The 16,418-nt window shown below is 39.2% G+C and overlaps 1 protein-coding gene across 2 annotated transcripts in view; it reads left to right on the forward strand.

Moving 5' to 3' along the window:
• Positions 1-2,883: 2,883 nt before the first annotated feature.
• Positions 2,884-16,418, forward strand: part of rtkna (rhotekin a) — a 79,478-nt gene continuing 65,943 nt past the window's right edge. The window contains exon 1 of one of the 2 annotated variants that reach the window (XM_057328172.1): positions 2,884-3,336. In XM_057328172.1, coding sequence (XP_057184155.1) covers positions 3,226-3,336 — 111 coding nt within the window. In that variant the 5' untranslated portion in view covers positions 2,884-3,225. The remainder of the gene's footprint in view (positions 3,337-16,418) is intronic. The other variant, XM_057328155.1, reaches the window with a different exon arrangement.

A 16,418-nucleotide genomic window follows, 5' to 3' on the forward strand; every position in this document is an offset into this window, starting at 1 on the left:
GATGAAAATATACTCGGCACATTCAAATATAAACCAAAACCAGTACTCATAACTTCTGTCAGTTAACACATCACGTCATGATCTGACACGTTTCTTACATATACGTTTTGCAACTAAAGCACCCAAATAGGCACAGTGAAGTGCAGCAAACTATGACATTTTAAGTTAAGATAAAAAGTGAATAATTAATCTTCATCAACATTTTACAGAAACTATATGATCCATGCATAATTCAATACGATTTATGTGTTATTAAATAAACGTACGCTTTGCCAGATTGCTCCACATATTTTAAATCCTCGGTTCACGTGCGCTCGTAACATTAGCACAGCATCAGTTGTCCACACTGTTCTGTAGCCTCACGGTGAATCACGCATGCTCACTATCCTTAGCTCATCGGTTCTCACTCACGACCGACTCGGACGTGTCCGAAAGAAGCGGCTGTTCGGTTCGTGTACTGTTGAATCGAAAGCTGTTGCAACCAGCTCTTGACTCGAGAACGAGAATCGCTCTAGCAGTGGCATGAACGTAAACGGCGCTGCAGATTGGTTTACGTACAGTGATAAGGCAGTAATAAAGTCCTAAACATATTTCCAATGTGTTTTATAGTATCACATCTCTGTTTGATAAAAATATCTGACTTAGACACTTTTTATCCTCTTTTAAAATTATACGCATGCGCAGTATCATCGGTTCTGAATCGGACGTGTCCGAAAGAAGTGGATCTTCGGTTTGTGTACTGTTGAATCGAAAGCTGTTGCAACCGGCTCTTGACTCGAGAACGAGAACCACTCTAGCAGTGGCATGAACGTAAACGGCGCTGCAGCAGAGGTGTAAAGAGTACCTGAAAACCATACTTAAGTAAAAGTACAGATACCTTGCAGTGAAAATTACTCCATTACAAGTTACAAGTTACCAATTCCAAAACGACTTCAGTAAAAGTCTTCGAGTATCTGATTTTAACAGTACTGAGTATTGAGTATTTTACTCATACTGAATGTAGGCTCAAAGAAGCACTAGTCCTCAACACTTAAGAGACTTGTCAGTGAAAAACAAGAAACAGTCGATTCGTGAGGAGAGCAATCGCATTTATTTTCTTAAATCATAATAAGACTGATTACCTCAAAATTGCAACAAATCATGGTCGACACCATAACCTACGTCTATTACAAACACCCAAGTCTCATTTAAGCTCAAGTGCTCTTAAGTAAGCCAACATTCTTCAAAAAGGTCTCTTCAATATAACGGATGAATAAAATAATGTTAGGTAAAATTAAAAAGTCAAAGCCAGCGATTGTCAACTACCTGATAATGCACTCGTATTCACATAAAGAAGTAAGGGCAAAATTCACAAGAAGTACCTTCAATGCCCTTTAAATGGCAATATTAATTCTTCTGTAGCAAAAATAAACTGCTGCAAAAAAAAGATAGGTGCCATGCAAAATGTAATGTGTAATTGCATTAGATTTACAAATGTAGTGGAGTAAAGAGTACATACACTTGCTCAAAAATGTAGCCAAGTAGAGAGTAAAAGTTGCTAATATCTTTAATACTCAGTACAACTACAAAGTAGCCAAAAAGATACTTAAGTACAGTAACTAATTACTTTTACTCCAATACTTTACACCACTGCACTGCAGATTGGTTTACGTACAGTGATAAGGCAGTAATAAAGTCCTAAACATATTTCTAATGTGTTTTATAGTATCACATCTCTGTTTGATAAAAATATCTGACTTAGACACTTTTTATCTGCTTTTAAAATTATACGCAAGCGCAGTATCATCGGTTCTGAATCGGATGTGTCCGAAAGAAGCGGCTCTTCGGTTCGTGTACTGCTGAATCGAAAGCTGTTGCAACCGGTTCGTGTCCGAAGAAGCGATTCACGAACCGGCAACCGGTTCGACGGTTCACAATTCGGACTTGTCCGACAGAAACGGTTCTCGTGACTCTAGATACTTCTAGTCTGTGAGAGCAATTCAAGGAATCCGCTTGCTTCTCGCACATGATGATTACGCCATTATTAGATTTATATAATCTTGTTAGAAATTAAATAAGATGTTCATGAAAACACCATGGATTACTTATGAAACAAATAACTGTTTAGTTTATTATTTTTACATACAATTCTGTTTAACCTTTAAAATAATTAACATAAAAGCACAACTGCACAAACGTTGTCTGTAATGCATTTTAAGCAACATTAATATAAAAAATATGTTTGTACAAATATTTATGACCATTAAAAAGTGTGATCTGTGTTCAAATGTTTATGTTCATGTTGCAAATGTAGTTTCTTATATGTTGAACCGGTTGTCCGGTTGAACCGGTTCTCAAATCGGACGTGTCCGAAAGACAGCTCTCGGTTGGTTCAGTGGTGACCCGAAAACTGTGGCAACCGATTCTTGAATCGAGAACGAGGATTGCTCTAGTCTAGGCGGAGCGTTCGATAGAACACGCATGCTCAGTATATCAGCTAGCTTAGCTATAGCTTGAATAGCTTCTCCGCTCGTGCTTAACAGTTCAGTTCAGCGTGTAGTAGTGTACTGTTGGATTTACTGAAAAGTCGTTGATACTGGCTGGTTTATTTAGTGAACCGGTTCACTAAAAAGAACCGGTTCAAATGAACGATTCGTTCACGAACCGGCCATCGCTACTTCAACGAGAAGTGGATTTGAACCCCAATCTCCTGTGCTAGGCAATACAGAGCTTACACCATACGCCACTGGGCAGCCTATTGGTTGGATGTGTTAATAGACACTGGTTTAAAAAAACTGCTAATTTGGAGACGTTGACGTCACGTCAGGTCGTCACGTGGGTCACCCGCACTGTTAGACGCTCAAAGCACAAGACGTTCGGTCAGACGTTCGATTAGACGGTCGGTCGGTCGATCGTACGTTAGGTTTTGGCACGAAGTACCCGCCATAACGGAGTACCTTTCATGAGGTTTTGGCACGAAGTACCCGCCATACTTCTCCTTCTCCTGGTTAGGCTTCGGATTGGCACATTCCAAACTTCATACACGTGAGTCCAGGCGTACTCTTCTCCATGCGCCCCTGTTACGTTTTCGTTAGCTTTTGTAGTTTTTGAGCGTGAGGTTTGTTCATCTGATTTACATGAAAGAGCCCGTGACAGTGACTGCAACGTGGATTTCCCAAACACAACTGCTGCTTGAGAGGGTCTCTCAAACACAGGGCACTTCAGAGGATCAACTTTAAGTCGCTGATGTTTTGCCGAAATCAGACAGCGAGAGCGACTATCGCTCGGGGCTCCGCGCTGGAGATGGAGATACGGAGAGGAAAATTCAGACAAAGTGTTTTCATGGAAACCCCACAGGTAATAAAAATCTGTACGTTACTACTGTAGTAAATGCGCCGGGTGTGTAGCCGGAGATGTTACGTACTGATAGAAAAACTGTTAGAAACCATTAGCCTACAGATCTTCTGGTGGAACAGCATAAAATCGGGACCAGGTCCAAAACACAATACATAAAATAAGTTTGTAATAGTTTTAATGGTACTATATTTGTAATGGAAACCATCATAATTGTTATAGTATTGTATTATTTTCAACAGGATAGGTTTGGCTGGCTGTTACTGTCAATATGTCATTGCTGAAATACTTGAAGATTTAGTATTGTCTCACAGCTTGACTATTTTTACAAAATGTTTGCATGACCACAATAAAAAGGAAGTGCCGAAGACTATAGTGAATTAAACTGGAAAACAATCATATAAAGTCTTTAAAAAATCTATAAAAACTTATCAACAAGGAAAAGAAAGATTTATTATGTTGACTATGGCACTAGTGGTTCTACATTCCACTAATTTATTGCGGCTAAAGGCATATTATTGTTAAAAATAGAATTGTTTAATTTATATCCATATTAATATCTAGCATTGCATTAATCCTTTGCATTTTGTTAAAGAGGAAAGGCTCTATAACATCTGTATATGATTATCCTGGAGTGGGTTGAGTTAAAAGAGAACTCTGTCTAACCCCTCATTATTTTTATACGTAGCTCGCTGTGTTGGTAAGATGGAAAGAAGCAAGAACGCTCTTTCGGAGTGTGGCTGTTGGATGCTGAAGTGTCCCAGTTGCAGTTCAGGGCAGCTGTGCCTGAACTGAATGTTTTGGTTGGGACCCGTCTTTACTTTAGTGTGTAGCTTGCTGACTATGGGAATGTTTTCATTTCATAGTATTTGGGTAATAATATGCAAATTAAGACAAAAAACTAAAAATGAAGATAAATCTCTGTTGAGCATGTGGATTTATATTTATGTCACAAAATATCTTATTATTATTTTATTAACATGAACAGTAGTTTAGAGATCTAAATCTAGGAGCAGACTAGATATTGTCCTGGTTGGTGGTAAGTAAAAGTGTGTCACAGGATCATTGGTTGTTTATAGTCCTATCTCTGTGCATATTTAAGTTGTTTACCAGTTCATTAGTATTGCACAACTACCATCAGTTTCAGAATCTAAAGTTGATAAGTAGTGAAGAGATGGTCGGTTAAAATGGTTCTTTACCTTCTTTAAACTAAAAGGCTGTTGAGGTTCCACTTGATGTTGTTTGAACAGCTGGAATGGCATTTTGCATGTCTTGCAAATGAATGTCTTTACTGAATGGACTTGCCCTCCAATCCCTTTCAATGCCACTCAGGTAACACTCTAATAATTACACATGTCAAAGTCAGTCCATCATTTAAAATGCATGGGATTTCACTAAGGTCATTCTATGCTTTGGTAAAAAGCCTTTAAGTCTCCAGCTCCCCACTGACATCGTATTACCTCCCGATTGAATGTGATAAAGTCTGCTGTTTGATATCTTTACCATGATTGCTGTTCGGAAATCAATATAGCATTTTAAAGAGATTTTTAACTCTTACCATTGTGTACAAAGTGGGTTACCTAATGGAACTTTACAATATTGTGCCCCAGTTTCCAGTATTGGGACTGCAACAGACCGTGACTGAATAAGGCTCAGGTGAATGAAGCAATGAGGCTGAGGGGTAAAGAGAAAGAAGATGGCTGGAGGATCAGTTAAGTGGGATTAAATACGTAAAGGGAAAATTGGCTCACTCTTACAGACCTTGAGTGATGCCAGTGGATTTTGTTTTTGTTTAATGTCAAGTCTGCTTGGTACCTGAAAAGTATGCTTAGAAAACAGACAAACATGCTACTTTAAAGTTCTTGAGATACAGTATTTTAACAATTGCAGACAGTATAGCAAGCTTTTTTAACTGTTTGTTTTGTTTTTTGCTCTGTGAACCCAGTTGTTGTCTAAATCACACTGTCATCTGTAGTGTGGCACTGTGTTATGCTGAGTAACATAGTTTCACGACTCATATCCTCAAAATTACACTAGAGCTATGATCATTTTTACAAGTGGCTAGTTTGCATACATTCTTTTGGTTTTCTTTTTATTCTTTTTAAAACATGGTCCTTGAAACCACACCGCTCGCCTGCTGAGGGATTCTGCCACATATAGATTTTCCTGAAGGCAGTTAAAAGTGATGTAGGTTACACACTACCAGACTAGACACACCCTTCTACCCACACTGCCTGCTCCTTTCCTAACAAAATCCTGCAGAATACACTCACTACTGAATTGTTCTCAAAAGTGGCTCATAATGAATGTAAAAATATCCTGGAGCAAGGTTCCCATGTATTTTGGACATGCATTTTGTACATTTCCACCAGGAGACAAAGTTTGGTTGATTTTCACAGTCAAAGTTACTGTTTATTCCAGATGATTTTGGTATTTTTATGGCTCTGTTTTCTCCATTGACAGGCTCTCCTGTGTATTTACTTTAAGCGCTTGTCCATATACAGGTACTTTGAAACTTCCTTATAGACAAACCAGTTGTTATGTTAAAAATGTTATAATGAATGTAATAACTAATATCTTAAATATCTAAGAAATTCGGAAGAAAATATAAGTTCGAACATTTCATAAGTTAGAAGGTTTTGAATTCTTGGAGAAATTCTAACATTTCCTCTTCGGCATATTAGAAGAACCTCCCGGCCTCAGAGAACAATAGGGAATCTTTCAGCACTGGGGCCCAAAAGTTCTCCTGGTCCCTGGCAGATTGCCCTGTTAAAAGGAACCAGGGAAGAGGATAATCATCCTCTCTGATGTAACAGAAGCCTCACTCATTTTAGTATGCCAAGCACTCTTGAACTGTGAGCGCTGGAGAGAGGTGTGTTGAGAGTTGTATGAATTGTGTATGTAAAAGTGAGAGGATGTTTGAGTGTCAGTAGCAAAAGCATTTGAGGAGGATTTTTTAAAATCTTTGTTTGTTTGTTTTGCTTTGTATTGTTTAAACAAAATTCAGAACCCAGGAAGCATTTTGGTAAAAACGTCTAGTAATGGTAACAACATCCAGTGATTGTGCAGTGCACAGGATATTAGCGGTAAGGGGGCGTGATAGGAAAATCTACTTCAATAGAATCTACTGTAGTTAATAATTCCTCAAAAAAATGTTGTGAGAAATCAGAACTGTGAATTGTATGACTCTTCTTATTATGTTCTTAATCTGCACTAGATGATTTCTATATTCTGTTTGGTTTATTGAGATGTGATGAATAGCTTGATGCTTATGAGTAGCAGAAATTTGGGTAATTTGAAAAACAAGGATATAATTTGTGTCAGCAATGTTTTTATTTTTGTCTGTGTTACATATAAACAGAAGACAGGATTTTGTTGCAGTCGCTGGTTGTGGCAGTAATTTTGGTGACATTGACTTTACTGATAACATTCTTCAATATTGGCATGTTTCCTTCCATGAATGAATAGCTCAGATGTTCACAACAGCAGGATGTCAGACAGTCCAGGACCAGAATCTCGAGCTCAAGGACATCAAGGTGTCCACTCTTATCTTATCTGACTTGTGCAGAGCTGACATGAACATTATTCATACATGAACAAGAAGCCCTGAACACGTGAGCTCTCTTTTATGGTTACTACAGATGTAAGTTGGATGTACAGTTTCTTTTGTGTTTTTTTATCTGTTTCTGTGGTGTGTTTAGCGGAATAATTTTTCATACAGAGCATTTCACAATATATATATATAGGTTTGCAGTGAACAGTGCCTTATAATTGTGACAATGGCTTGTTAAACCTCATGCATACAGTAATACAAAATCCCTAAAAATGCCAAACGGTATAACTTAAATAAAAGTTGTCCCTTTAGGGTCAATAGAGTTGGTGGCCATCTTGGTGCACACCCTGACAGCTGTTGTTCATGTAGGTAACAGGCATACAGGTTCACCACCTATCCAATTCACTGAAGTCTCCACAGTGTCAAAATTACATTTAAATAATGATGTTATCATATAGCTTGGAGTCATGATGAAAAACAAAAATTTGCTCCCCTCTACAGCTAATGCACATGCACTTTCTAATGTTAATAAACAAACAGGCTCTTTAATATGTACAGTTGCCAAATTCAGTGTTATTTGTCTAGCCTGTAATTTTCTATATGTGTTCTATGTCTTTCCCCAAGTCTTTATGCCAACATAATCTCATGGCAATTAGGAATTTATTTTACAAGGTGGCTAATTCTTATGAATTCATATGTTTTAGTACAATTTGCTTTCATGTCTGTCACGAATGGTAAGGGGAAGAACCCAAATGCAGGCAGGCAGTGAAGGGGTTAACAAATGACTTTATTAGACAAACACAAAACAAAAACCCACGAGGGGGTATGAATCAAGAACTAAACTAAGGAACAAACAGAAAACAAAGACTTCCCACGAGGGGGCAAAAAGAAAACAAGAACAGCAAAACTAAGCTTAAACGACTCAACCAAACATCTACAAACAATACCGGGTAGAACAAACAAACTCACACTCGATGAACAGATGACAGGACAAGGCAAGACGATGACACGAAGCAGCACATAACATACGTAATGTAAACATACGCACAGGACACAATGACAGAGCCGTATGTACACGCACATATATAGTACAATCCACCAGCACAAGACAAAGAAACAAGAGGGTATTTAAAGGGAAGACAAACGAGGGATAACGACACGGGGCAGGTGTGGGTAATCAAACACTTAGGGAAGGATAACAAGGAAACGAGATGGCGGGAACGAGACACTGGAAAAACACATGAGAGGTAAAAACATAAACATCTCATGGCCTTCCCACATAAAACCCAAGGACTCTGCCCCGATCCCACCACACGACTAGAATTACATAAACAAGCCGGTGGGACCGTGACACATGTCATTGACGGTTAGGGTTAGGGGTGGGGTTATTTGTACATATATAATTAAATCTTAAAGGTAATTAATTTGTTAATTGTTAATACCATTTTTATTTGGTTATGAATGTACTGTTGGTTGTATTCGGTTCAAATGTTCGTGCAGTGTTAAAAAACTGAAAAAAAAGTCTTTTGGACCAGGGTTGTTTACATCTTCTGAAGTGGTCTATGCTGTCATCCATCGCGCACACACTGATAGGTGAATGTGTTTTCTGTCTAATGCTAAAATCACTCCAACATGTTACATCATACTGTCCCCTGAGCAGCGATCAAAAACAAAACTTCTCACGAGACTAGATCCGACTGAGATCCTGGAGTTAACTGCTTTCCTGTACTTTAAATTGACGGGTTTATGTTCTTTGCTTAAAGGCATGGTTTCATTATCTAAATTACTATGGCATTCCAGAATATTTAACTTTGCTGTTTCGAGAAGAAAAAGTGTTTGTCTTTTAGCTTGAGGGAACATCTTACAGACAAGAGGGATGAGTTTTGTTAACGTCATGTACCATCCGTCAGAGTTCATCTTAAGGGATTCATTCATACCTGTGTCTGTCTGGAAACAGGAAGTGAGTCATGCACAGTCTTACACAGTGACGTGCCCCAGCACAATCCTGCTCTGAATACACGAGAACTTGTGTTTGTTTAGCAAGAGTTACATTTTCAAAAGCAGAATGTTACCCATAAGCAGCATTACCTAAATCATTTTGTGCGTGTGTGTCGTGTAGAGAAAACTACCTTGCTTGCCATATACTTGGCTGCACTGCAAGTTAGTGTTGAAAGAAAGCTAACCGCATAGCGATTATTTTGGGGAAAATATATTGTATAACTCAGAAAAGATTAAATTTTGGACTTAAACATGGGTTAAAATGAACTGTAGCTGAATCAGACTTCTCAGTGAGCAGTATGAGAAAGGACCGTGCGTGTTTGTTTATTGCCTCAGCTCACTCAGCTGTAAAGCTGCAGCCATAATAAAAAGTGATGAAAAAAACAGCAATGTAGCATTCTGTCATGCTACACTGGTACTTGTTACTGGGAAAGCACTTTAAAAACAGCTGAACTACTGTCACGCCTCTAAAAATATAGATTTGCTGTTGCTGCTTTTAGTCAGTCACTTCCCAACACTGTCTGTTTTTGTGTGTTTGTTGATTTGTTTATTCTAAATGTTCTCACACTTAGATTGTAATGCACTTACAGCATGTATGTTTGAATCTAAATGTAGCGTAAACAGCAAAACTGTAAACAGTTTAAAGTCTCCACAGTCATTGAGTTTTACCCAGTGGATTTGATGACATAGTTTTGCCTCATTCACCCGACTTTCTATTCATCTATGAGACTCGGCCTCACTATGTGCCAAGAGCATAGCATTGTTCACACACAAATGACTGAGTGATGACGGCCACACAGCTGTCTCACACAGGCACTGTACGTCATCGCTGGACACAGTCCAAACCATTACATACCTGGAGCTGTAACAGTGTTTGTGAATGACTACTTCTATACACTGTTTTGTAGAAACCCAGGCTATATAAAACACTCATATTGACATGGGGCATTTGTTAATAATGTGCTAACATGCTTAGTTCACCTCAGACACATGACACCTATGAACTTTTGCAGTTCCCCAACAATGCTTTCGGTTTCTAAAAATGGTATTAATCCTCATATTCCCCCTCCTGATCTGTTAAGCTTTAATAGCATCTCTTCCTCTAAGGCAGGTTATTTTTACTCCCCAGTGACGAGATTAAAATGTCAGCGTTTTGTAACGCTGTTTGTTTTCGCTGACCCTCTTACTGTAGGTAATCTGCCTGTCACTCTAAACTGTTAGAAAGTTGTGTAAGTCCCTGTAAAATGTCTGTGAGGATGACACAGTGGAACAAACGAGTAATTTGCGTAGTAGTGAGTTGCTTGGGATAAAATTGTAGTGCTAAATGAATAAATGTAGCAAAGGTCTGCCGGCATGTTTCTTGGTGGACTGTTTAAAACATGTACACCTTGACTCCTAAAAATAGCAATTTGTGTAGATAAATTAAATACTTTAAAATGCTTCTCAAAATGAGAGAGTTTCTCCAGTTCCCTTGTCACATTCAGAATATTTTTATCTGTGCCATTAACACACTTTCTGGCACAATTTTAGAAATCCCTCTCATGAGCTAACAAGTCCTCTTTAAAAGGCACTAAATTTACTCTGATAATAAGGTGATAAAGGTGTGTGTCAGTGAGTGTGATTGCATCACGTTGTTAGTCCAGTTCTTTCTCTCCTAGCTATTCAATGGAAAGATTACTCATTTCTTGGATTTAGTCTATGCAACTTGGTTTTGCCCAATCCCCACTATGGGAGTATTTTTGATGTCTGAGGGGTCTGAGTTTCGCAATGTACAGTGTAAAATGTGAGAAATCAGTGCGACTCTTTTTTTTCGAGTTGACTCATTGGGTTTGTCAGTCTTTCAAAGAGGGACCTGACTGGACCATTAATCTGGTAATAGCCCTCTTGGGCTTGATGGTTAAAAGAATAGCTCATCCAAAAAAACATAATTCCCCACTCACCCTCATGAATGCTCAAGTGGATGACTTCCTTTCTTGCCTTTGTTATGTTCTTATATGGGCTCTCACACGTTGATGCCCAAAAAGCACAAACAGGTATCTTGAAAGTAATCGAAATGACTTGAGGGGGTTAATAAGTACCTCCTAGTCCCTAAAGGAAAGGAAATTCCTCCCTACTTTTCAGACATAAATACGAGGTTCTTTTACTTTATCTCTCACTCTTAACTCTTAAATATAAATGGAATTTCATTTATCTGTCTATTCCTATAAATCCTTATTTCCTGTTTTTTTTTCTTGAAGAACAGTTTTACCCCCACTGTTATATAATAAAGCAATAAGCCCCAAGAAGCAGTGGGTTACTGGGGTATTTTATAACGGCTTAGAACTCGGCTCAGCCAATCAGAATCAAGGACCAGAACTGACCGTTTTATAATGTTATATAACATACAGTGTGCCAGGGGGTGACTGTTGGCAGATCCAAATGGAATCTGCAAAAAATCTGAAGCTGAAATTCTGCCTGTCAATCACTGCTGGTAACAGTGGACTAAATTTTCTGAGCAGATAACACAAATACGCTCTGTTAAAAGTGTGATACTATACTAACTAGTTATTGTTAGGATAGTTATCTTAAACAAGCCCTAAACAAGTGCCATACGCAAGTATTGTTTTTAGCAAATACAGTTGGTTCAAGATGTTTTAAACAACACATATCTTCTAGACAACTTATAGGTATAAAAAAATGTATCATACAGACTAACAATAGTCTCCTATCAATCTCAGAGCTGTCAGACTCAGAGTCAGACATGACTTAGTGTGATGTTTTCAAATGTGATTCATCTTGTGTCTGTGGCTTTTTGTACCTTATTGGAAAAAACCTTACTAAATAAAAACATAAAAGTTGCTGCAGATTCTGGCCTGGCCTCACAGCTTTATTTCACACATTTTGCCCTAACACATTTGTATTTACTGCTGCTTTGGTTAGCTCATGCATTAGACAAAACCAAGATGAGACATTAAGTCATTCCTGATTTGCATTGAATGTTCAGAAGAATGTGCAATTGCTCCCGTTAGAATTGTCCACAAGAGGGAGACATTATCCCAGACAATCTCCTCAGTAAAGAGTAAAGTCAAAGTCAATGACTTGCCAGGTCTACGCACCAGCACATTGATTCTGTAACAACTCCATGTCATGCTGTGGTTCAATCATATTATTAATAGGCGATAATGAGCAGTGCATGAGCTTCATGAGCTTCATTCCGTTCATATTAATGCATCCCATTGGAAAGCTTTCAGTGCAATAAATAATCATCAATTTCTCATTAACAGTGTTTAAATTGAATGTAGTTCATTTCATAATTTTGAAACATAATCATTAAGCTATGTAGGTGGATTACAAGATGTATGTTGTGTGTGTGCTTGTGTGTGACTGATAGAGAGCATTGATTTGTAGGCAATGGAAAGCTCCTGGGATGGGGGCCAGATCACACGGGCAGCAGCTGACTTGAACAGTCTCACTGGGAAGTTGTGAGCCGAGGGAAGCTCACTGTTCGTGGACATGTGGAGCATGTTAGCACGGTGACACTGGTTTAAGGCTGACGGCAGACAGGAAGTTCTGAGATCCCGAAGGACCTAAACCTCGGACAAACACTAAGAAAGAAATTCCCATGCCTCTTTTTGGAGAAAATCAGCAGCCAAGATACTGTGACAACCAAGCAGTGACATCAGCATGTTTTGTAGTTTTTCTTTATAAGATTTTTTAAGATAAGCAAATTTATGAAAGCCTTGCTATGTTGCGAACAGACACTGCTAAGTGTTGTCAGTATGAAGAGAGAATTCCATCTCTGACAAAATTAATGCATAATTTCTGTGACTTTTGGTGTTTATTTTTATATTATTTACAATTAGTTTCACAATATTCAATTATATCAATCTCCTAAACGCACATTTTTGTGTATGTGTTTACAGTTCATAAGCCTCTTCTTTCTGTTTCTTGTGGCCTGCATTCACAGATGGGGCTGGGTAGCTCTTTGTAGTGGTTTGTGGCTCTTCAGAGTTTGCCCTTCCCTCTGTCTGTTTGTTTCACAGATGTGTTTAGACTGAACTTCAGCCCAAATTAATTAAAAACGCCTGCCATTATAATGTTACATACTTAAAATTTACTTTTTATTCACCTATTAGGAAGGCTTGAATGTGAAACGTATTTTTGGAAACTATACTATAACTATATGCAGAATATTTGAACATTAAACAATGTGTTAAGTAAAGCTAATAGTACTAGATTCGTATTGGTAGCTGAGAGCATAAAAATAGTGTTCCAGTTGGCGGATGTTTCGTTTTTTCAGGAATCGATAAAGCTTCAATTCTGTCCGCAGATTCTGTGCGGACCTGCTTTATTTATGTATATTTTAAGGGATTTAAAAACTCTTGACTCTAATCTTAAATTCACCAAACCTTTCAATCACTGAGCCACAGAGCTTAGAAAAGCATTGCAGCAAATGAACCCATACAACCAAAGTATAAATTATGCTCCGCGGACTTGAAAAACAGTCTCTTTCTCCTGTCAAAATACTTCCTTTCACTAGATTTAAGTGTACAGCAAACCTGAAGTGTTGTCGTAACTTCAGTATGGCATTTCCTTACTCCACCCAGTCAAATCCCTTCTTCTTGCCACCTAAGCAGTTACAGCTTTATCACCCCAGCCACCCAAACAAGAAACCATGCTGTTCTTCTATTCTTGATTGTGAACGGGAAATGTCCCCTAATGCTTCGGTACATCCGGTAATGAACAAAAGCCTGTCAAAGGGTTACGGTTCTTTTCAGTTTGCACTCTGAAGCTGGTACCTGAACATTTAAGGCTATATGGCACGTTATCTGTGGATGTACCAACCCATCCACTTATGTATGCAGACTATCTAGGCCGCTGTTTTTATTTGATGTAATGAGTTCATCCTCTTGTCACAAATAATATAATGTATATGTACTAGGTCTGTCAATAGATTAAAAATTTTAATTGCGATTAAGCACACCCTTTTCGTGTGATTAACTGCGATTCGTCGCACACGTATAGTGAAATTAAACATACACTATTTATTTTTACATGTTTAACATGTTTATTTTAGTGCTGTCAATCGATCACACGCAGCATTTATGTTGTTAAATATACTTTTACATTCTAATAATTTCACACTGTCTAACAGGTAGGAAATATACAGAAAATAAACAAAGATCTCAAACACTTTACAGTCTTTACTGCTAAACACATGAAATACAGAAGAATCCTCATTAAAGCTACAAAATCACATTGATTTCTTCTTTTCTTTTGTTCTTTGATTAACATTGGTCACGGGAGTCACAGCAGCACGTTTAAGAACGAGGCCCCTTTAAAGGAATTTTTGTTTTATCTGTTAGAGAACTACAGACCGGTATCACTCCTCCCCTTCATTGCTAAAACTCTTGAATGGGTGGTATGTAACCAGCTCTCATCCTTTCTCACCCAGAACAACCTCCTGGACAGCAACCAGTCTGGTTTCAAGAGCGGTCATTCCACTGAGACTGCGCTGCTCTCAGTCATTGAAGCCCTGAGACTGGCAAGAGCCGCCTCTAACTCATCTGTACTTATCCTACTGGATCTGTCTGCTGCCTTTGACACTGTTAACCACCACATACTCCTGTCGACCCTCAAGGCTATGGGTGTCTCTGGAGTGGTGCTACAATGGTTCAGGTCTTACCTCACAGGTAGGACATTTAGAGTATCCTGGAGAGGAGAGGTCTATGAGTCCCAACATCTCGACACAGGGGTGCCTCAGGGCTCAGTGCTTGGTCCGTTACTATTTTCTGTATACATGACATCCCTAAGCTCTGTCATTCAGAAACATGGCTTTTCCTATCACTGCTATGCGGATGATACACAACTCCACCTGTCACTTCAGCCTGACGATTCGACTGTTTCTGCACGCATTCCAGCATGCCTAGCCGACATCGCGCTCTGGATGAACGACCATCACCTGCAGCTGAACCTTGCTAAAACAGAACTGCTTGTGATCCCGGCCGACACAAAGAGTCATCACAACTTCTCCATTCAACTGGGCTCATCAACCATTACATCTTCCAGAACGGCAAGAAACCTGGGAGTGGTGATCGATGATCAGCTTAACTTCACTGATCATGGTGCCAGCACCACCCGGTCCTGTAGATTCATCCTCTACAATATCAGGAAAATTAGACCTTTCCTATCCCAGCATGCTACGCAAGTCCTAGTCCAGGCTCTTGTTCTGTCCAGACTGGACTACTGCAATGCGCTACTGACTGGACTTCCAGCTTGCACAACCAAACCTCTACAAATGATGCAGAATGTGGCGGCAAGAGTGGTCTTCAATGAACCGAAGAGAGTGCACGTCACTCCTCTCTTCACCAAGTTACATTGGCTCCCTATAATCGCCCGAATCAAATTCAAGACTCTGCTCCTGGCCTACAAGACCACCACTGATTTAGCACCCCCTTACCTTCGCTCGCTAATGCAGACGTATATACCCGCCAGATCCCTACGCTCTGCAAACGAACGACGTCTTGTGGTGCCATCCCAAAAAGGTAAAAGATCTCTCTCACGTACCTTCTCGGGATCGGTTCCACATTTATGGAATGATCTGCCCGCTGCTACAAGATCAGCAGATTCTGTAGCCATCTTTAAAAACCGTCTGAAAACACATCTCTTCCGTCAACACCTGACTGATCAGCTCTGACTTCTATCTCTTTCCTACTCTTTCAAAAAAAAGGTGTATAAAGACCTTACATAATGAACCGTTATGTTTGTAATACCTTAGAATATGCTGTTTATATCTACATACAGAGCGGCCTTTCATACATTGAATTCGCCACCATGTTTTGTACAGCAGCCCTAAATGGACAAACAACTCTACAACGTGCATTTTCTCTTCCTCTCCGCTGCGGTATCGTGGTGAAACGGATCGCGGGAAGATCCGTGATCCAGTGCGGAACGCATGTGACCCGCGGATTAACTGAAAGTTTATTCATCGACTAAAAGAATAAAACGCACTCTCGCTCGCTCTCCAGTTTCTGCTCCAACGCGCTCTCGCTCTCTCAAGTATCTGGACGAGTACAATATTAAAGCAGTTCCAGATAAACAATGACACTCAAAACTGCTCCGTCACAAAGCTAATATTAGAACAACAACATATCTTGGTATGTTAGTATGTTACTCACATACTGATCCGAATTAAAGCAACCTCCTCGGGGATGATTTTAAGACGATCTTTCTCTCCAACGTCTCTCTGCTGGAAAGTATCTCCATAGATATCTGTGAGTATCTCTGCTAAAAGACTTAATCCTAACGTGTCTCTGCTGTAAAGTCTTTATAATATTAGCGCAGGTCCTAGCTCCTGCCTGACTTTTATCCTTCTTTTTAAACTTAAAATCCACAAACCTTTTATTTTATGTAATACATAAGTCATAGCTCTTTCTACAGTCTTTCTAATGCCCGCAAAATCTCTTCCCTGCATCAACATGAGAACGACATCTTTTAGTAGTGGTGGCCACCGTCGTGTTTGGCCTGAGCGATTCGTGGCAAATCTTACAACGCT

This window comes from Triplophysa rosa, linkage group LG2, assembly GCF_024868665.1.
Source record: "Triplophysa rosa linkage group LG2, Trosa_1v2, whole genome shotgun sequence".
NCBI classification, from domain to species: domain Eukaryota; kingdom Metazoa; phylum Chordata; class Actinopteri; order Cypriniformes; family Nemacheilidae; genus Triplophysa; species Triplophysa rosa.